The sequence below is a fragment of the Chionomys nivalis genome, chromosome 2 (genome assembly GCF_950005125.1).
Source record: "Chionomys nivalis chromosome 2, mChiNiv1.1, whole genome shotgun sequence".
NCBI classification, from domain to species: Eukaryota; Metazoa; Chordata; class Mammalia; order Rodentia; family Cricetidae; genus Chionomys; species Chionomys nivalis.
Genome location: NC_080087.1, coordinates 79,536,589 through 79,558,956, shown reverse-complemented (window position 1 = coordinate 79,558,956; position 22,368 = coordinate 79,536,589). Strand labels below are relative to the sequence as shown.

At 50.8% G+C, this 22,368-nt stretch overlaps 1 protein-coding gene across 10 annotated transcripts in view; it reads left to right on the top strand.

The window, feature by feature from the left end:
* Pou2f2 (POU class 2 homeobox 2) overlaps positions 1-22,368 on the top strand; it is a 40,829-nt gene that overhangs the window by 9,310 nt on the left and 9,151 nt on the right. For 4 of the 10 annotated variants that reach the window (XM_057762413.1, XM_057762412.1, XM_057762418.1 and 1 more), the window contains exons 2-8: positions 2,051-2,116; positions 2,194-2,228; positions 2,353-2,409; positions 7,157-7,273; positions 7,510-7,791; positions 21,190-21,295; positions 21,391-21,482. In XM_057762413.1, coding sequence (XP_057618396.1) covers positions 2,051-2,116; positions 2,194-2,228; positions 2,353-2,409; positions 7,157-7,273; positions 7,510-7,791; positions 21,190-21,295; positions 21,391-21,482 — 755 coding nt within the window. The remainder of the gene's footprint in view (positions 1-2,050; positions 2,117-2,193; positions 2,229-2,352; positions 2,410-7,156; positions 7,274-7,509; positions 7,792-21,189; positions 21,296-21,390; positions 21,483-22,368) is intronic. The other 6 variants (XM_057762415.1, XM_057762414.1, XM_057762420.1 and 3 more) reach the window with 2 other exon arrangements.

The window sequence follows — 22,368 nt, the reverse complement described above, 5'->3', positions numbered from 1 at the left end:
CTTGAGTTTTCCCCAGTTTGGAGCCACGATGCAAAGTCTGAACACTGGGGCCTGGGTCTTTGTTGGCAATTTCTTCTTTCTTTGTGTGTGTGTTTGTGTGGTTTTGCTGGGGATGGATCCCAGGGTCCTGAGCATGCTAGGCGAGCACTCTACCCCTGAGCTAATGCTCAGAGCATCCTCTGCTCACCGGCTACCCAGAAGTGGACGTACTGGGTCACAGGGGGTGCTTGTAGTGTTCACACTCACACCAGCAACACATGCACAGTGCCCGACTTGGCTTTTTTTTCTTTCCCAGTTGTGTATATGTGCATGTGCTCACAACACATGCACAGTGCCCGACTTGGCTTTTTTTTCTTTCCCAGTTGTGTATATGTGCGTGTGTTCACAACACATGCACAGTGCCCGACTTGGCTTTTTTTTCTTTCCCAGTTGTGTATGTGTGCGTGTGTTCACAACACATGCACAGTGCCCGACTTGGCTTTTTTTTCTTTCCCAGTTGTGTATGTGTGCGTGTGCTCACAACACATGCACAGTGCCCGACTTGGCTTTTTTCTTTCCCAGTTGTGTATGTGTGCGTGTGCTCACAAACTCTGCATCCACTGGAGCTGGAGTCGCAGGCACTTGTGAGCTACCCGATGTGGGTGCTAGGAACCGAACTCCCAGCCCCTGGAAGAACAGTACCCGATCTTTGCCTCCAAGCCATCTCTTGCCCCCTCAGCCCAGATTTGAATTAGGAATCTCAAACACGAGTGAGTTGTGTTTCATCTCAAGTAATTCTCAATTACAAAATTCCTAGAATATTATTATTATTATTATTACTTGTACAGAGTCCCCCTCTCTACACTTCAGCCTGCTGTCTGTGAGTGTGAGATGTGGAGCATGCTGAAGTTGGAGGCCTTATTAGATAGGAGGGACTATGTGATTTCGGTAGGGCTTTGGGGTAATTGAGGAGAGGTGCCGTGAGTAAGGTCTGAGACCATTGAGAGTCAAGGTCATACAAAGGACTTATCTGAGTATGGGTTGGGGCTCAGGGAACTGAGAACGGGTGGGGCTGAAACCCAGCTCTTGCTCCAGCCCAGGCCTGGGCAGGGTCGGAGTCGGTACCACGGTGGGCACAGGTTTTGAACTCTGGAAGGCCCGAGGACTGTTAACACAGATTGGAAGCAAGGGCCCTGGATTCAGGAACACCGGGGTGCAATCAGGATACCCATGTTGCTGATGTAGTAGAGTTGGGTTTAGTGTGAAAGCCCTCGGAGCCTCAGCTTCCTCCACGTGAAATGGAGAATCTTAGTCCCTGCTTGGCTCTGCGCTGGGTGGTGGCAGACATTTGATGACAGGTGTCAGCACTGTGAGGACTCTCTGGTGCCTGACTCACTACCTGCCACCTTCCTTGGGTTCTACAAACTATAGAGTGCACATCGATTTGAGAGCACAGCTGGCATTCAAGACTGTGGGAACCATAAAATCTAGGATGGCTTTGAAGACCAGGGTCAGTGCAGAGGTGGATGGCACTGGGGTTGGAGAGGAGAAGGGTGGGGCTGCCAGGCTTACCTCATGAGAGACGGAAGGCCAGTGGGAGTTATGTGGGGACCTGGGGACAGGGAAAGTGGTGGGTCAGAGGACGGCTGAATCACACCCTGAGATCTGACAGCTCCCCACTTTGGGGTTCCGGCAACCCCATCACAGCTCACTTGCCCTATTCACAGTGGAAAACATGTCTCACTCAAAACCCAGTATGGCAGGACCAGAGCCTCGGCCACCTGCCTGGGGAGGAGGCCAGAGGTTGTACTGGCTCCTCTATGGAACCTCATCGGCTCCTCCCAGACAGCTGGTGCCTTCTTGTGACCATATTCCACCCCGCCCTGGTGCCTCACAGCAGGTGACACCTCCTGTCTTTCCAGGGGAAGGCAGAGGCCCAGAACTCTCTGAAAGATCCTTCGAAGTGCCAGGGGTAGGAGTGGGAAAGACTAGAGGGGGTGGGAGTTGGCAGGAGGAGGGACTCCTGGCTTCCTCTCCCTTCCCTCCGTTTTCATTTCTTCTCTGTTCCCAGAAATAAGAATGTCTAAGCCCCTGGAGGCCGAGAAGCAAAGTCTGGACTCCCCATCAGAGCACACAGGTGAGGGGACGGGCAGAGGCAGGGAAGTGGGCAGGTGCGCAGGGACGGTTGGCAACATGCTCTCTTTCCCTTTACAGACACTGAAAGAAATGGACCCGACATTAACCATCAGGTCAGGATGACTCAGATGCCTAGAGGGCGGGAAGGGAGGGACAGAGCAGTGGTTAGTGGGGGCACGTGTCCAGGACTTTTCACGACACCATTCTCATCTCCTTGCTGCAACTCTCTCTTCACAGAACCCCCAGAATAAGGCTTCCCCATTCTCTGTGTCCCCAACTGGCCCCAGCACCAAGGTAAGCACCCGTGAGACCATCCCAGGAAGGGGGTGGTATGTGGGAGGAAGGAGATCTTCAGCATGTCTGCCATGGACCCAGGTCCTGCAAGGGGACCCAGTGACAAGGTTCCTCCTGCCCCTTCTCACCCTTGGGTTCCTGCCCCAGGCTTGTGACTCACCCAGTCTCCTTCCCCTTCCCTAGGGGGTGGGGGTGGCCAGGGAAATCCCCCCCAGAGCCCCAGGGTGATAACAACAGGAAGCCAAGGCTCCTCCCCCATCCCGACTTCCCTGGCCAAAGGGGCCTGAAGCACCCCTGTACCCCATCACACATACACACAGAGAGCAGGAACAAGTTAAGAGAAGTTGGCAGACCCAGTGAGGACAGCCATGGGATGAAGGGCAGGGTGATGGAGAGGACAGCCTCTGTGCTAGGCACTGTGGGACTTAGGGACGCCCAGGCTCCATTTAGCCTGATGGTGGTAAGGACCACAGAACAGGTTCAGATGCCTAAAAGGAGAAGCAAGAATGTGGGGGCATGGACAGAGCCCTGGCCAGAGGTGGCTGAGGATGAGGTGAAGCTCAGACTTGCTTCTCACCCAACCCTGCAGCCTTGCTCTGTGACCATGGGAAAGTCACTTCCCCTCTCTGGGCTTCTTAGTTTCCCCTTCTCTAACACTGGGGGAGGGGAGAGCAGTCAAACTGGAGATTGGGTGGCCTCTGAGGTCCTTCCCATGTCTGCTCTGTCCCCAGTGCTGGGAGGATAAACTGCATTGTGAGCAAATGTCTTTTGTACTCTGTCTGTACTTAAACCCAGGGCCGGGGTTCAGGGCCAGGGTCAGAAGGGCTCCCCAACTCTTGATCTGACCTCAGGCTTAGTGTTTGCTTCAGCCCCAGCAGTGTGTGCCCGTCCATCTTTGCCGTTTCTTCTGTTCCCATCAGCAGCTTTCTTTGGGAAGCCAGTGAGAGGCAGTGAAGGGTCTTCCTCCCCTTCCCCGTGCTGGAACTTCTTCCACACTTTACCCGGCTTCCCTGACCCTGGCCTGTGTCTCCACCTCTCTCCCCTCCTCTGCCCTGGAGTTTCCCCAGCTGCAGCGATCCCACGTGCTCCCATCCCTGACGTATCTATGCACCGCTGTGGATTATTATTTACATAATAATTTGTTAAGTGGCTCAATTTTGAAAAACATTTTATTATGGAAAATGTGATACAAAAATAGAAGCGTGTAATGAAAATACCAACCCCCAGGAACCCATCAATCAGTTTCGACAATTACCAACTCATGAACGGCTTCGTTTTTCAACAGCTTGAATAAATGGGTTTTAAATGGAAATTTCATGAATGGAAAACCAGAATCACTTACCATGGAAATAAATACAATGATTATTAAATTCTACCAAGAGTCCCTTATGTGCTGAAGGGTCTTACCCCAGGGCCTCTTCTCCACTGGCTGAAAGGGAAGATTAGCCAGCATTGGTGAGATGCTCAAACTGTCATCCGGGTCAAGAGCTGTGATGGGCATTCAATGCCAGCTCTCTGGAGGCCAAACTAGTTTGCAATAGTAAGTTCCAGGCTAGTCAGGACAACTCAGCAAGGCCATGTCTCAAAACAGAACAGTGCGCCAAGGATGTGGCTCCGCTGGCCAAGTGCCTGTCTAGCATGCACGATGATCCCGGGTTTGATCCCCAAAAATTCCATAAACCTGGCATTGGCGGTAGAGGCAGGACTATCAGAAGTTCAAGGTTATCCTTCACTACCTAGAGAATTTGAGAGCAGCCTGGGCTACCTGAGACCTGCGTCAAAAATAAAAGCTAGGCTGGAGAAATGGCTCAGGGGTTAAGAGCACACTGGCTGCTCTTCCAGAGGTCCCGAGTTCACTTCTCAGCAACCACATACATAATGTAATAAAACCTTGGGGTTTTTATTTTTATTTATTTATTTGTTTTTTGAGACAGTGTTTCTTTGTAACTTGGGATCCTGTCCTGGAACTCGCTCTGTAGACCAGGCTGGCCTTGAACTCACAGAGATCTGCTTGTCTCTGGCTCCCAAGTACTGGGATTAAAGATATGCACTACCACCACCTGGCTGTTTTTTGTAAGCAATTTAATGGAAGGTGGTATGAGATGGTTCAGCGGGTAAAGGCGCTGGCTGCTAAGCCTAATGACCTGAGTTCAATCCCTGGAACCCGCATGAGGAAAGGAGAGAATTTTAAATTGCACATGTGCATTCTATCATGTGCACACCTACACACAGAAATAAAACAAATATTTTTTTAAAGTTGATTACAGCTAGCCATGAGATGCTTTAATGTACTTTCCAGGAAAAAAGTCCACATCTCCAACTTCTTTTTTTTTTTTTTTTTTCCGAAGAAGTATGTAGTCCTAGCTGTCCTGGAACTCACTCTCTGGACCAGGCTGGCCTCGAACTCACAGAGATCTGCCTGCTTTTGCCTCCTGAGTGCTGGAATTAAAGGTGTGCGCCACCACCACCTGGCTCATATCTCCAACTTCTAATAGTGTCATTTCCTGCCTCATCCTTTTTTTTTTTTTTTTTTTTTTTTTTTTGGTTTTTCAAGACAGGGTTTCTCTGTGGTGTTGGAGCCTGTCCTGGAACTAGCTCTTGTAGACCAGGCTGGTCTCGAACTCACAGAGATCCGCCTGCCTCTGCCTCCCAAGTGCTGGGATTAAAGGCGTGCGCCACCACCGCCCAGCTTGCCTCATCCTATTATACCTAAAACTTGTGACACTTCTGTCCAATAATCTGAGACGTCAGGATTTGCCATTCGACCTTTCCCAAGCCTCTGTGCGCCTGCTCATCTCTCTCCACATGCGCAATGTCAGTCTGTCAACCTGCTGTGTCAGCTACATGAGTCATCTCAAACTCTCCCCCATCTCCTTGTGCAAAATGAGATGCTGAGCTGAAAGATGGTCCCTAATATCCAGTCTGGTCAGGAAGATATGTTATCCATCACACTGGCCAATTCCCAAACACTCCCACACACCCTCAGCGGGCACCTTTCAGTCAGTGGCCCTGAGAGGAAGAAGTCAAGGATGGCTTGACCTTGGCCTGTTCGATATCCGCATCATGATGAGTGAGATGGAGAAGCCAGAGCTGCCTCTGGCTCATCCACAGGCGTTACTGTCTCTACCATGGCCGCGTTTTACTCTCTGAAGTGCGTGACTAGTAAGAGCAGCCTGGGTAAATGGGGCTTTCTGCTTAGTCTCTCTGCTTGCCCCGCCCACTCTTGCCCTTATCCCCCATGGTATCGTCTGCTTGTCCCCACAATCAGATGGGTTTGTGAAGTACCAAGCTGTTTATTTGGGGAGCTAGGGTATTAAAATGTAGCACAGGCTGATCCTCAAACGCACAATCCCCCTGCCTCAGCTCCCCAATGCTAGGATTGCAAGGACTCACACCATACCCATTCCAGCTGGTAAGGTTTTACTGTTTTGTTTTTTTCTCCAGAATAAAGATTATTTATTTATTTATTTATTTATTTATTTATTTATTTATTTATTTATTTATTAGGTTTGTTGAGAGAGGGTTTCTTTGTGTAGCCCTGGCTGTCCTGGAACTTGCTCTGTAGACCAGGCTGGCCTCAAACTCAGAGATCCACCTGCCCCTGCCTCCTGAGTGCTGAGATTAAAGGCGTGCGCCACCACCGCCTGGCTTATCTGTGATATTATAATACAGTTACATCGTTTCTCCCTTCCCTTGGGTTTCTCCACACTTTCCCATATCCCCCTCATTCATTTTCAAATTCATGGCTTTTTTCATTTGTTGTTGTTATATCTGTCTGTCTGTCTAGCCATCCATCTATCTATCTATTCATTCCTGAATATATATACAACCCTGGTTGGCATGGCACTCACAGCAGTCTACCTGCCTCTGCCCCCTCCTGAAGTGCCTGGATTACAGGTGTGTACCACCATGCCCAGTCTTTGGAGATTTTTTTTTTTAAACACACAGACCCATCTTTACAACAACAACAACAAAAGTTTAATTTTATTTTATGTTTATGAGAGTTTGCATGTATGTCTGTGCACCATGTGCATGTATACATGCTTGGTGCCCACAAGGGCCAGAAGAGGTGCCAGACAGCCCAGAACTTGAGTTACTGATCCATGGTTGAGCTGCTGTGTGGGTGCTGGGAACCAAATTTGGTTTCCTGGAAGAGCAGCCAGTGCTCTTAACCACTGAGCCATCTCTCCAGCCTGTTCACTAAAGTTTTATTCCAGTGGACAAATAACAACTGTAGCCTTAGCTGGGTGTGGTAGTGCACACATTTAATTCCAACACTCAGGAAGAAGAGACATGCGAATCGCCATAAATTCCAGGCCAGCATGGTCTACACAAGTTCAGACAGCCAGAGCTACATAGTGAGACACTGTCTCAAAAAACAAAAAGCAAAACCAACAATTAACAGAAGAGTTAATACCCCAAGCTGAAGCAAGGGGCGTGTGCAAGTCTGGAGACCTCTCTAGGCTCCTAGTGTCAACATTTCCTATTTTATAGGTGGGGAAACTGAGTCCTGGGAGGAAGAAGGTGGTTTCCAAAGGTGGCCTCTCCTACAGGGAGAGAACACTGAGGCCAGAGAAGTGACCAGAGGTCTCAAGCCACGGCCTTGCCACTGCTCTTGCCCACTCCCCGTGCCAGCCCAAGACTGCCACGGCCACTCGCATACCCTCTTTTTGATTCACAGGTGGGCATTCTCTCTGGCCTCCACTTAACATTCTGGGGTCCCGGACCCTGCCTCTCTCCTCCCCAGATCAAGGCTGAAGACCCCAGTGGTGACTCAGCCCAGGCAGCACCCCCGCCCCCCCAGCCGACTCAGCCTCATCTGCCCCAGGCCCAACTCATGTTGACAGGCAGCCAGCTAGCTGGGGTAAGTATTTGGCGGAGGACCCCAGCAGAAGGCATAAACCTCCCCATCGGCCACAGGCCATGCAGGTGACGAGTCTCACCGAGGCCACAGGCACTCTCTCACACTTGCCTCTTCTCCTCCTCTGTCCGGTGAAAGATGTGTCTCCTAACGACTTGACTCGAATACTAACCCCTTTCTGTCTTCTCTGCCCCCCTGCTGCTGCCCTGCTCTCTGCCTGCTCCACCACCGGCATGCAGCTCACTGCGCTGATGCCTGCTCAGCAGCAGCTGCTCCTTCAGCAAGCCCAGGCCCAGCTGCTGGCTGCTGCCGTGCAGCAGTCCAGTGCCGCCGCCGCCAACGCCGCTGCCGCTGCAGCCGCTGCCTCCTCCACCTCCTCTGCCTCCTCTTCTGCCTCCTCCTCCGCCTCGCAGCCCCCAGCCTCCTCTGGGGGAGGTGACCTGCCACCATCTCAGCCTGCCAGCCAGCCCCCAGGGACCCCACAGCTCACCTTGTCCCAACCCATCCAGCTCACAGCACAGGTAAGGGCAGCCATCAAGCATCCTAGTCCTTGCAGCAAGGGACCTGCAGAAGCAGGGCGTGCACACAGGGTGGGGATAACTGGTCCGCAAGGGCCCTTCTGACACTAACCGTGTGCCAGGTGGTTATATGACGGTGGGAGTCTTGGACCAGTGTGCCCTCTCACGCTACGTTGGTTAAAGCGAGGTTCACAAGGAGTATGCCATATACTTCAGTCTCTTCGTCGTGGGTTGACCTACACACTTTCTGTGCACGTGCTTGTTCCAAAAGCTCAATTTATAATGAGAAAACCAGAAATCACCACCGTTATTCCCAGGAATGGTATCTGTGTGTGTATAAAACAAAAGGGCTGGGCTGGAGAGATGACTGCTCTTCCTGAGGTCCTGAGTTCAATTCCCAGCAACCAGGTACTGGCTCACAACCCTGTATAATGGAATCTAGTGCCCCTTTCTGGTGTGCAGGCATGCATGAAGGCAAAACACTGCACACATAATAAATAAATAAAAACAAGTCCTTAACAAACAAACAGAACGAAATGAAAAGGCTGGGAATGAGAGTTAGCACTTGGGAGTACAACTCAGGTGGTAGAGTGCTTGCCTGGCACTCACAAGCTCTGGGTTCAAACCCCGGTACCTCATAAATCCAGTGTGGTGGCTCACACCTATGACCCCAGGACTCAGAAAGTGAAAACACACAGATTAGAAGTTGAAGGTCATCCATCCAAGGCTACATAACAAGTTCAAGTACAGCCTAGGCTTCAGGAGACCTGTCTCAAAAAACAAAACAAAAATACAAATAAACAAAACTCCTCAGAATTAGTGCCTCACTTTTTGATTCTTCCCACAAGATGATCCGTCAGTTAAGAAGTCCATGAACTGAATTTTAAAGAAACATATCTCAGCTGGGCAGTGGTGGTACACTTAGGAGGCAGAGGCAGGGGGATCTCTGAGTCTGAGACCAGCCTGGTCTACAGAGTGAATTCCAGGATAGCAAGGAAACTCTGTCTCAAAAAACAAAACAAAAAACCACGTTCCACCCTCCCAGTGCTCGAGTTGACACATTGACCCCCAGTCATGAATTAGTGGCCAGACTTGTTTCCTGGACCACCATCACAAGCTGCCCTGTTTAAAAACAGTAAAGCAGAAATGGAACCCCACATGTTCGAGCAACCCCAGCACTCAGGAGGCCGAGGCAGGGGGATCTCTGAGTTTGAACTCAGCTTGAGCCACCCAACAGAACTCTGTCAAAAAAAAAGAGAATTGAAAAAATAAAACCAACCCACAAAATCCAGAAACGGATCCTCTCACACTGCACTGCCGAAGTTAAGATGTCGGCAGAGCCGGGCGATGGTGGCGCACGCCTTTAATCCCAGCACTCGGGAGGCAGAGGCAGGCGGATCTCTGTGAGTTCGAGACCAGCCTGGTCTACAGAGCTAGTTCCAGGACAGGCTCCAAAGCTACAGGAGAAACCCTGTCTCGAAAAACCAAAAAAAAAAAAAAAAAAAAAAAAGATGTCGGCAGAGCCGAGCTCTCTCTGAAGGCTAGGAGAAACCTCTCTTGTGTATAACTCCTCCTGGTGATGTCAGTGGTCCTTAGAGCCCAAGGTGGAGACAGATCAGGTGGGCCACTCCGGATTTTAGCTGCCTTGGCACCTGGATTGGTCTCTCTGTATATGCCTGTGCCCTGATTGCTTGCTCTGGTTAGGGCAGCAGTAACTTTGCTAGTATTTCCCTCATGAGCTTACTTTAACTTTGTTAACTCTGCAAAGGCCATGTTTACAGGTACTTTAACTTGTATTTTGGGGGTGCGACACAATTCGGCTCAACAGTAATGGATATAGTGTCTGTCCAGTGGTAGCAGGTAGCAAGTGGTAGTTCAAAAGCAGTGAGACTTAGCTGGGTGCATTGGTGCACATCTTTAATCCTAGCACCCGGAAAGCAGAGGCAGGATCTCTGTGAGTTCAAGTCCAGCCTGGTGAGCTACATAGTGAGATCCTGTCATGGAAAAAAAAAAACAACTCAAAACCAAACAAAGTAGTGAGACTTAATTTCAAAATAAAGTGGAAAAAAACCACTGAAGATGTTGTTCAGTGGTAGAGCACCCACCTAAAATTCCCCAGTGAGGGGCTGGGGTCGTGGCTCAGTGGTAGAGCCCCTGCCTAGAGTCCCATAATGAGGGGCTGGGGTTGGCTCAGTGGTAGAGCCCCTGCCTAGAATCCCCCACAGTGAGGGGTTGGGGGCTTGGTTCAGTGGTAGGGTGCTTACCTAATATGCAGACAAGAGGCTTAGGTTAAATCCCCAGTAAAGGGAAAAAGAAGGTCAGTAGTCTGCAGAGAAGTCCAGCACTGCTTTTCAGACGGGCTCATCCTTAGCAGCCTGCTCCTGCCTGCCTTGTTGCTACCACTTGAGTTCACCACATTCTAAGTGGTGAACAGCTTGGGAAATTCTGTAGGAGAGAAACCCTTTTAACTTGCCTCAGGGTAGCTCCCAACCCCCTTCCATCTCCCCCACACTCCTGGGGAAACTGTCTGTGGAGGGGGACTGTCTAGGCTTTGTGGGGCTGTCCTTACTAGGAGTTCACCCATTTTAGGAGGTCCATCTAATTATGGATGCACCCCCTTCAGGACTTTCCCGAACATGGAGCTGGGCCTGCCCCAGGGCAGGTTCTGCAGAGCACAGTCCCACTCTTGTCCTGCTCGGCCCATGGCAATCACTGAGAGCTGCGTCTGCACCAGACACCCTGCCAGCAATGACCTTGAAAGGTCAAGGTCAAGCATCGCCCCTCAGCCCAGACAGAATGCTGGAGACTGACAGGGACAAAATGGCATGCCTCAGGACACCATGTGTGTGGGATTGGCAGAGCTGGCCTGGGAGCTCGGGGCTCTAACCACAGGGCCTGCCTGTGGTGGCTGTTGCTTCAGCCATCCTTCACGGGGACATGGTTTCCAGTCCCCTCCCACCAGGGCCACCAGAGACTCCTGCAGCAGGTGCACATGTTCGCTTGGTAGCACACACAGCACAGGGGCTTGGAGCAGCTCGCTCAGCCCACTGGCTTTCCTCCCATTTTCCTCTCCGTCCTGAGTTACTTACTCTCTTCTTTTACCTGGAAAGCTCCTCTTCATCCATGCGGGCTTTTCTGTTGCGGTTGCATCTGAATGCATGTAGGGAACCACCTCTTAGCAGAATAAAGAGGAGAGGTAGGCAGCCTGGTGTAGGGCTGGCCACCCCATCACCTCGGGAGTGAGTCACCAACATTGTGTGCCTTCGTGCAGCCTCAGGACCACAGTCAGGCTGATGCTTAGCTACCTGCTGTCCTATCATGCCCTCCTGACGGAGTCTCCTCGTGCTTCTCCCCACAAGCCCTTTTCTCTTGCTCGTTTCCCTCCTCCAGAATGAGCGCCCTCATTCTGGATCTTTCTGCTCAATCCCCTCAGCAAGTGCAAAGCTGAATACAAATTCTAGGAATTCATTCTCATGGGCTGAGCTGTCCTGTGGCCTCATTTGCTCAAGAGTAGTTTGTGTTGTATCTCCTCCGCTGGGCAGTGCTCAGGGACCAGGTACAGCTCCCCCGACCCTGGCATGCCCGTGGACCCACCACTCTAGACCAGCTCCTGGGCTTGGTTCTCTGCTCCTCTCCCCGCTTCCCCTTCCTTTGCCTGCTCAGCTCTGTCCCTGCAGTCAGATCACTAACATCTCTAGGTGCCCTGTGTGCTGGACCCTGGCAGAATCTAGGAACTTAGGAATGAGTCACAGGCATCTTTGCTTCCCAAGGGACTCCCTGGCTTGTAGTGAAACAGAAATAAATTAAATGTGTTACATTCAAAAATACTAAGAAGTCTCATTCAAAGCACTGTTAGGGCTGTTGGGTCTAGCATAATGGTAGATCACTTGCTTAGAATCCCCAAGAGAGAGACTGGGGGTGTGGCTCAGTGGTGGAACACCTGCCTAGAATCTCCCAGTGAGGGAGTGAGGGACTGGGGTGTTGCTCAGTGGTAGAGCCCCTGCCTAGAATCCCCCAGTGAGGGGCTGGGGTGTGGCTCGGTGGTAGAGCCCCTGCCTAGAATCCCCCAGTGAGGGGCTGGGGTGTGGCTCGGTGGTAGAGCCTCTGCCTAGAATCCCCCAGTGAGGGGCTGAGGTGTGGCTCAGTGGTTGAGCCCCTGCCTAGAATCCCCCAGTGAGGGGCTGGGGTGTGGCTCAGTGGTAGAGCCCCTGCCTAGGATCCCCCAGTGAGGGGCTGGGGTGTGGCTCAGTGGTAGAGCCCCTGCCTAGAATCCCCCAGTGAGGGGCTGGGGTATGGCTCAGTGGTAGAGCCCCTGCCTAGAATCCCCCAGTGAGGGGCTGGGGTGTGACTCAGTGGTAGAGCCCCTGCCTAGAATCCCCCAGTGAGGGGCTGGGGTGTGACTCAATGGTAGAGCCCCTGCCTAGAATCCCCCAGTGAGGGGCTGGGGTGTGGCTCAGTGGTAGAGCCCCTGCCTAGAATCCCCCAGTGAGGGGCTGGGATGTGACTCAGTGGTAGAACACTAGAGTATTTGCCTAATTTGCCTGAGGCCCTGGGTTCAAACCACAAACATGAGGAGAAAAGAAAAAGATTCATGAGCCACCACTTTAAAATGATATAATAATATAAAATAAAAAGGGGAAAATTCCCCTGCTATTTAAACTGTTTGGCATGATGTTTCCCTGCAGTTTCTGAGCTGTACCTAAGAAAGGACGATCTTATTATGTGTAGTTGGATAATTGGCCTGTCCAATGCTTGGTATGGTGTGTTCTACAGAGGGAGCTGAGTGACTGTTTATCAAATCAATGAGGGCTGTTTTGTTGTTCCAGTTTTTCAATCAAGGAAAGGGAAGGCATCTCTTCAGGGGAGTATTTCAGAACGCCTGGAGTAGGGGTTGGCATTGACTGAAAACTTAGCATAACTGTGAAAGCGTCATTTTCTATTTGTAGAGTGGGAAAAGAATACAGAATGATGCTTCAGCGTCTCCTAGGCTGAGAGGGTCCAGTGACTGACAGTTCCCTCTGGGTCTGGTGGGAATGTGGAACCAGGAACACGTCTAGTGTGTGAGGGACTCAGGAAACTTTTGGGAGGTGGTGGTGGAATTTCACTGTAACAAGTTAGTTTTGTTTTGTTTTTTTTTTTTTTGTCCTGACTGCCAGTTCCCAAATAATGACATGAAAGCTTCTTGTTACTATGAAAGCTCAGTCTTTGCTTAGGTGTGTCCCACTAGCTTTTTGTTTGTTTGTTTGTTTTTTGTTTTTCAAGACGGTTTCTCTGTAGCTTTGATGCCTGTCCTGGAACTAGCTCTTGTAGACCAGGCAGGGCTGGTCTCGAACTCACAGAGATCCGCCTGCCTCTGCCTCCCGAGTCCTGGGATTAAATGCGTGCGCCACCACCTCCCGGCTCCACTAGCTCTTATAACTTAAATTAACCCATATTTTATTCATCTACATTTTACCACGTGGCTTATACTTCTCTCCTGTTCTGTGTCTGACTCATTCCACATCTTCACCTCTCCGCAGAGTCCTCTGTGCCTGAAAGTCCCACCTATGCCTCCTGCCTAGCTATTGGCCATTTAGCTCTTTATTAAACCAGTCATAAGGTGCACTGGCAAATACACATCTTCATAGTGCACAAAAAGATTATTCCCCATCAGTTCACAGGTGGCTGAGCAGAAGGAAAGGCTTGCAGACAGTGGGCAGGCTCAGAGGCGGGGCTGGGGTGGTGGGGAGAGGCAGGGCAGAGGATAGGCAGCTGGAACATCATCCAGTCCAAAGCTGAACTCTGGGCAGCTGAGGGACAACGGAATGTTAGACCAGTGGAAGGGTCTGCTGTGGAGTATCGGGCCCAGGTCCAGGGATGTCCCCTTAATGTCATCCTGGGGCAAGTGAAAGACAGCTGCACCTCCCTGCTCAGGGGAACAGTTGCACACACTGGCCTAGTTTAAATCTGTGCCTGAGGTCTTGAGAAGACAGAGGCAGAGTCCCCTTCTAACTCCTGGGACCTGAGCATGGGGCAGGACAGGTTTCCAGATAGAACCGAGCCATGTTGTTGTAAGAAGGGACAGTGGCTGCAGACCTGGAGGGGTGGAGTCTTTGTTCTGTGGCCCAGCCAGGAGCTCACCAAATTCTGCTCCTCCATTGCCTTTATTTTTTTTCCCCCTTAAAACTTTTTTTTTTCCAAAGCAGGCATGGTGGTAACGCCTTTAATCCCAGCACCCGTGAGGCAGAAGCAGGTGGATCTCTGTGAGTTCAAGGTCAGCCTGGTCTACAAAGCCAAGGCAGCAAAGTTCTAGGACTGTCAGGGCTACACAGAGAAACCCTGTCTCTAAAACATCACACACACCCAAAACAAACAAAGAAAAATACTTTTTTCGATTTGTTTTTATCTTATATGTACCTGTGTGCATTTATGTGAATATACGCCTTAAGGCCATAGGTTCCGAAGCTGAAGTTCTAGGCAGTTGTGAGATGCCCGATGTACTGGGTCCAGAACTTGGGTCCTCTGAAAGAACGGCAAGTATCTCAGCTTGAGCCATCTCTCCAGCCACTTTCCCTTTTGTTTTGAAACCGAATCTCCATGTGTGGCTTGAGCTAACCTTGGACTTCTTTACAGACCAGGCTGGCCTTGAACCCTTGCTCCTCCACCTCAGCTTCCCAAATTCTTGGATTACAGGCGTACACCCCTGCTCCTATCCCGTGCTCTCCCACGCAGAGCTCTTCCTAGTAGAGTGACCGAAATCATCGTGAGGTCCCTTGTGTAGGTCATGCCTGCTCATGGCCAGCTACCCTAGAGGGTTGTGTACCCTGCAGGGAAACAGACTATAAACCAGCAACAAGATGGTGATGTACAAAACGAAACAAGGCCTCGTGGGAAAGGGAGGGGCTCAGTCCAATGGGCGGTTAGGAAAGATTTCTCTGAGAAAATGGCCTTTGAGAGCCAAGGACTGGGTGAGTCAGTCTTGAAAGAAGCGTGGGGGGGCGGGCGGGGAGAGGGAACAAGACACAAGCAGAGGGGAAGCAGCTTGACTTGTTCTATGTTCATGGGAAGCTTTGTTGCTGGAATGGAGTGGACAAGGACAGCTCCCAAGAGGTGAGGGAAAAGCCAGGCATGGTGGCCCACACCTGCAATCCCAGCCACTTGGAATTTGGAGGCAGGAGGATCAGGAGTTGAGGCCAGCCTCAGCCATGTGTGAGACACTGTCTCAAAACAAACAGAACCACTTCAGGCTGGGGACATGGCTTGTTCTATGAAGTACTTGCTGAGAAAGCATGACGAAGACTCGGGTGCATCCCAGCATCCTTGTAAAACTGCCAGGCTCAACAGTTCTTAGCTAGGCTCCTAGCTCTGGGAGGCGGCCACAACAGGGTAGTTGGGGGCTCACCGGCCCACAGCCTAGACGAACTGTTGAGTTTTTGGCTCAGTGAGAGACCCTGTCTCAAAAAGTCAAGTGGGCAGTAAATGAAGAGGGCATTTATCATTAGCTTCCCTCCAGTACGTACATACATGTACACACATGTAAACAGACATGCACGAACACACACACACACACATGCACGCACATGCAAAAAGAAGTGACTGGAGAGGCAGGCCTAAAGGAGAAGATTAAGACAAAGGGACCGAAATTATTCTAAGACCAGGAAATTATTCTAAGACTGAAATTATTCTAAGGCAGCATATTTCTGTAATTCTCACACTCAGGAGACTGAGGCAGGAGGACTGCCCTGAGTTTGAGGCCACAGCTTGAGACCCTAACTCAAAACAACAGAGCACAAGTGTTTTAGCTGGGAGTGTGGCCAGTTAGTAAGAGTGCTTATGTGGGTTCTGGTTTCCATCACAGCACGACATAGCACTGGTGTGGTGGCACATGCCTGTAATCCCAGAACTCCTGCGGTAGAGGCAGGAAGACCAGAAGAGTTCAAGACAACCCTTGGGGCAGCCTGGGATGGAGCCCAGGACTTGTCACATGCTAGACAGGGGGTCTGTTATTCTGCCAAGCACAAGACTGATCCCTTTTGGCTCCATGCATTAGCTGAGAGGGAGAGGATCTATAGATCCTGGAAGTAGAATCAAGAGAAGTCACAGGACGTGGGCACGCGGGTGGGAGGGGGGCTGGATCGCACGGGAAGGCGATGGTTGAGGAACAGGAATTGAATGGGCCAAGAATGACTCCTGGGATTTTGGCTTCTGTACCTGGATGATTTTCTGAATTAGGAAGAAGCAAGTGTTTGATTGAACCTGTTGCAACCCCATCCACCAGGGTCTCACTATGTAGCCCTGGCTACATAACCCTTTAACTCACAGAGGTCCACCGCCTCTGCCTCCAGAGAGCTCAGATTAAAGGCTTGCGCCACCACACCTAGCCGGGAGAATCTCTTAGTTAACTTAGACGGAGACATCACACAGGCAGGTGGAAATCCCAGGCTGATGCTTAGCAGACCCTGGGTGGACATTGGACGTTGTCAGTGGTTAAGAAGAGGACAGAGCCAGGCAGTGGTGGTGCACACCTTTAATCCCAGCACTGGGGAGGTAGAGACAGGTGGATTTCTCTGAGTACTAGGCCAGACTGGTCAACAGAGCAAGTTCCAGGACAACTAAGACTAGTTACACAGAGAAACCCTGTCTCTAAAAACCAAAAGAAAAAAAAAAGAGGACAGACTTGATTTGAAAGCCAGATTGGGGCTCCCTTTGTTGACAGCTCCTGGTGGGGTAGGGTACATGAGAGGACACTGGCGGCTAGTGCCTGTTTGTAAGTAATGACTTCAAATTTCTAAAGTGCTCACTGGATAATGGCATCATTCAGGCCCCAGTGAAACCCATGGAGGAATTACACAGTTTATCCTCATTTCGAAGATATAGAGCTGTGGCCTGGAGAATGAAATAGCTCGGTGACTCCAAAGTCAGCTCGTTAGCATACCTGTCACCGTTAGTATCTATCTTTCTGTATGGTTGAAACATTGAAGGTCTTTTGGGGGAACTCGGGTATTGCTTTGGTGGAAGAGCCCTTGTCTGGCATGCTGGAGGCCCTGGGTTCAATGCCCGGAACTGACAAAAGTTACTCTATTGTCCTTATTGTTGTTGTTTTCAGACAGAGTCTCAGGTAATCCAGTCTGGGCTGGAAGCTGATAGACAGCCCAACTAACCTTGAACTTCTCCTCCTCCTCCCCCACCTCCCCTGTGCTGGGATTGCAGGTTTATACCTCCACACATCACCCTTTTAGCTGTTTGGAAATATGCAATCCGTTATTAATTACAGTTCCTTTCCAACTTTAACAGAGCAATGGAACATTTCCCTCCCATCCAGCCGAGACTGTGTACCCTGTTCCCCAGCCCCATGTGCCCTGTTGAGAATAGCTCTTTTCCTTTGGTTTCCACAGCTTGCCTCCTGCTCCTCCTCAGTCTAGACTTAATTCAATACTGTGTCCAGAACTAGTCACAATATGACATATGAGAGATAGCCCACATGCCACCACCCTCCAGTCATGGTGCAGCTTTTCGGGGGTGGGAGCCACGGGGTGAGGGCCTCCTGTCCTGTGCACTGGGGTGAGGCGCAGCACCTGGGCCGTCGCAGCTGGCCAGCTCTGAGGCCCTGATCTCCTCCCATTCATTCTCACAGCTTTCTCCTCCACCCCCACCCTCACCCCCAGGGGGGACCATGGCCTGATGAGAAAACGATCACTTACACCCCCACCCCCTTCACCCATGGAGCACATTAGCCATATGCCTGTCTTTCTGTCAGTCTGCAGTGAAGTCAGTCTGTCCTGTTACCTGTTAGGCATGTGTTAGGCATGTTACCTGTTAGGCTGGGTGTGGTAATGCCTACCCATGACCCCAGCACTGAGGAAGCAGAGGCAGGAGAATCGTAAGACATTTGAGAAAAGCTCAGGTTGCATGGTAGTGAGTTCTAGACCAGCTAGGGCTACATATTAGACACATCTCAAAAAAGCAAGCAAACAAACAGCAGAAGCAACAACAACAACTAAAAATGAAAGAAGAAAAAGCTGGTCTCTTGCCTTCTCTGCTTCAGTAGGGAATGCCAGCCCTCCCCGCTGGTTAGAGGACAAATTGACTTAGGAACTCTGCTGTCCTGGGCCTTCAGCATCACAGTTTACTCTAACTTCACCGGTTCACGCTGGAGTAGCACACCCCCAAGTGGTTAAGGAGAGCCCTGCAGCCTCTTTGAACTGTGGGCAGATGGGTCTTCTACTGGCTGCATCCACCTGAGCCTGCTGGCCACACACTAGAATCTCTCTCTCTCTGTCACACCGTCATTCAGCAGAAGACCTCCCCATGTGCAGGTGCCTCTCTGGGTGAGGATAAAGTCGATGATTTAGTGCATCCGTCGTAGCTGGAGAGACAGACTGGAGACAGACAGGAAGTGGTTCTGGCAGGACAGAAAAGCATGTGGTGTCATGAATGTAGTGACAGGTAAAGGAAGATGCGGGAACAGGTGGCTACTCTGCAGAAGGGGAACGCATGGTCCCAGCAGGAATAGCAAAGGCCTGAGGTTCCTTGCTGTGCAGCGGGAGGGTGTGTATACACCCCATGCGCACACATGTACGACAGGAGGATGAAGAGTTCACGGTCATCCTCAGCTACACAGGGAATTTCAAGCCAAGCCCAGCTCTGTGAGGCCTTGACACGGAAGGAGACCTGCTCTGGTTGTTCAGAGGAGACAGGTGCCTCGGGGTAGATGGTGCTGACATTGGAACCGGGATGGCGACAGTGGAAAAGGAACAGAGATAGAGAGATGGGAGATGGGGATGGACTGCATGGATGGGGAGAGGGAAGGAAGGCGGGGATCAAGGCTGAACCCCAGTCTCTGCTTGAGTAGCCAGACGGGGGATGGCTAAGTTGCTAAGTTGCTGGCTTTGTTTGTTTGAATAGGACACACCTCTGCCTGCTTGGTTCAGCCTAGCATAGGGAGAATACATATTAGCAAATGCACCACCCTGTAAGAAGGGCAGTAGTGAGCAGGATGGGTACCCTTTTTGGGCCCTGAAGGGTGTACTGTTGGGAGAGCTTCTGTAAGAAAAACGTCAGCCAGGTGTGGTGGCACGTACCTGGGATCCAAGCACTGGGGGTGGGGGAGCTGGGCCAAGAGAGATCATTGAACTTTCAAGGCCACCTGAGCCTACACAGTTTACACAGTTTCAGGCTGGGCAGAACTTCACAGAACAGAGCGGTGGGAGGGGGGCGGGGAGGGGAGGAGAAGCAGTGAACATTTACTATAGATTTAGACTCAGAGCCTTGGAAGGCTCTGCTATCAATAGATACTTAATCCTCATTCCTCCCCAGCTGATCTGGGGCTGGAGGGAGACAGGGAACTTTAGAGGGATAGGGCATCTGGGGTCCAGGAGTAGTGTAGACTCAGTCCCGACGGATACCATAGGTTACCAACATAGGACAAATGCAGGAAAGTATGCTGGTCACAAGCACGCAGCTCAGTGGGTCCCCACTAACCAAGCACACCTGTGTTGACGGCACCTGGAAGCCTCTGGAGTTTTAACACGCAAATGGCATATAAACAGGATGTAGGATGCCATGACCACATATGGAAGTTTGTGTTGTCGCTGATCGCGGAATCGGGTCACTTACCCATGTTCCACTGCTGGTGGGCCTTGGGGCTGGATGGAACTGTCGGGGCGTACAGCAGGCACACGCTCAGCTGTGTTAGCTAGAGCTGCTGTGACAAAGAGCCACAGTCTGGTGACATCACAGTAGACACGTGTTCTCTCACGGTTCTGGAAGCGAGGAATGTAATCTGGAGGTGTGGGCAGGGGCTCTGGTCTTCTCTCTCTGGCTTGTAGATGGTCTTCTTTCCTGCATCTGTTTACATCATCTCTGCTCTATTTGTGTCTCTATCAAAATTCTCCCCCCTTAAAAACTTTATTCTGTGCGTGGGGAAAGGGGTTGCAAATGGGTCACATATGTGTGGAGGTCAGGCATTGGTTTGGAGATCAGTTATCAGGATAGGCAGCAAACACTTTTACCCACTGAGCCATCTTGCCAACACACCCTTTTTGTTTGTTTGGTCACAACAGTACCGGGCATTTAAATCACTGGTCTCACATGTATTAGGCAAATTCTCTACTGTGCCACACCCCAGCCCCTCACTGGGGGATTCTAGGCAGGGGCTCTACCACTGAGCCACACCCCAGCCCTCACTGGGGGATTCTAGGCAGGGGCTCTACCACTGAGCTAACACTTTCAGTCCTTTTCTTTTTATAAGATTTTATTTTTGAGCTGGGCAGTGGTGGCGCACACCTTTAATCCCAGCACTTTGGAGGCAGAGGGAGGTGGATCTTTGTGAGTGTGAGGTCAGCCTGGTCTACAGAGCAAGTTCCAGGACAGTCAGGGCTACACAGTGAAACCCTGTCTCCAAAAACCAAAAAGAAACAAACAAAAAAGGATATAATTTTTGTTACTTTTATTTATGTGCACATGTGTGGTTGTGTGTGTCATGTGTGTGTGGTTGCCCATGGAAGCCAAGAGGGTGTCAGTTTCTCCAGACCTGGAATTACAGGCGGTTGTAAGCTGCCAGGTATCAAAGATGGGATTTGAACCCAGGTCCTTTGGAAGAACAGCAAGTCCTCTTAACCACTAAGTCATCTCCCCAGATCCACACCCCTTGAAATGAAACTTTTAACTATAAGCAGGCAGTACCACTCCTGACATGAATTTTCCTTTTTTGTTTTCTTTTGTTTTGGTTTGATTTTTTGAAACGGTCTCAATGGGTAGCCCTGACTGTCCTGGAACTCACTTTGTAGACCAGGCTGGACTCGAACTCCCAGAGATCTGGCTGCTTTTACCTCCCGACTGTTGGGATTAAAGGTGTGTGCTGCTACTGCCTGGCTGAATTTTCCCCTTTTAATGACGCTATCAACCATAATGCACTGAAACTCACTCTCACGGCCTTGTTTTAACTTGATCATCTGCAGAGACCCTATCTCCAAATAGATTCACATTCTGAGCTCTTTTCTCAACCTAAATTAGTGCCAAAGCTTTCCTCCAGGCGTCCATACCAATCACACACCTGCTATTTGCTGGAGTGCGTTAGAGATAATTCCAGACATCATACCACATGCCTTGGGAGCATTTTAGAAAGGGAAAAAAGACTTAATCTGGTTTACATTTTTAAACAAGTCTGTTTGTTCTGTGGGAATGTAAGGCAAGGCAAATATTTCACCAGGAAGGGGAAGGCAAAGAGCAAGCCCTCCCGGGGCAGCATGGAGGAGGGGACATCCAGGTATCCCATGGCCAGTGTGTCGTTCCAAGTTTGGTAGACCGCAGCCTGCTGTACCAGGCTACACGACTCCTGGCTTCAGCCCCATTGGGGGCTCACATGCAGCAGAAGGGGGAGATCAAGCCAGGATTTAGTCAATTTTTCTGTCTGTCTGCCAGGACATACAACAACTCCTCCAGCTCCAACAGCTGGTGCTTGTCCCCGGCCACCACCTCCAGCCACCTGCTCAGTTCCTGCTGCCACAGGCCCAGCAGAGTCAGCCAGGTGAGATCCCAGCCCAGCGGATGCTCTCCCTCATGCTTTCAGTATCCCATCACCTGCCCCTCACCCACTCACCTCCTGTGTTCTTGTCTCCCTAGGCCTGCTACCGACGCCAAATCTATTCCAGCTACCTCAGCAAACCCAGGGAGCTCTCCTGACTTCCCAGCCCCGGGCTGGACTCTCTACACAGGTAAGACTTTCCACAGAGTTTGTCAAGCCTCTGGCAGGGGAGTGAGCTAGGGCTGAGTGGATGGGAGTGGGGTGGAGGCTGTGAGAGTCTCTGCTTCATGAACCCACCACACATTCTTGAGCAGTTGAGGGACCTGAATCCCCGCCCTATTCTGCCATCCACTTGCTGTATAAGGAACTCAGGGAAACCAGGCTCCATGTCTGGGTGCGTCGTACAATGAAGGGACTCAAACCAGAAGGTGGTTCCAAAACCTTTCTGAACATGGATGCCTTTACAAACCTGATGAAATATTTAACTCAGAGGCTGGGGAGGTGGCTCAGTTGGCAAAGTGCCCACTGCATAAATACAAGGACCCGAGTTCAAGGAATCCTCAGGACCGAGGGGCTAAAAGCTGAACATGGGAGTAATTTCATCCTGGGGGGCATGGAGGCTGACGTTGGTGGATCCTTGGCCAGCCACCCCAGCTAAATCAATAACTTTCACGTTCACTGAAAGACCCTGTCTCAAAAAGAAAAAAGAAAGAATGAAAAAAAAAGGTAGCAAGTGATTGAGAAAAGACACCTGCCTGATGTTGACTTCAGCCCTCCACACACACGTATGTGCTCACACATATGCACACACTCAACCACTTGCACACACACATGCACACAAGCATACATGCGCACACACATGTATGTGTGAAGACTGAAAAGTTCACAGGCCAGCACAGGTCTAGGCTGCTAAATTCCAAATGCCCCGAAAGGCTAAGCATTCTTGTGACAGCAGGGTTGGAACCTATTTGGCTGCTAGTGCTGTCCTGCCTGCCGTGGGGTGGGTGGCATCCTTAGCTCCCTCTCCCTGGATGATAGTCCTGCCGCTACCAAACTGTTGATGTGTCTGGTTACAA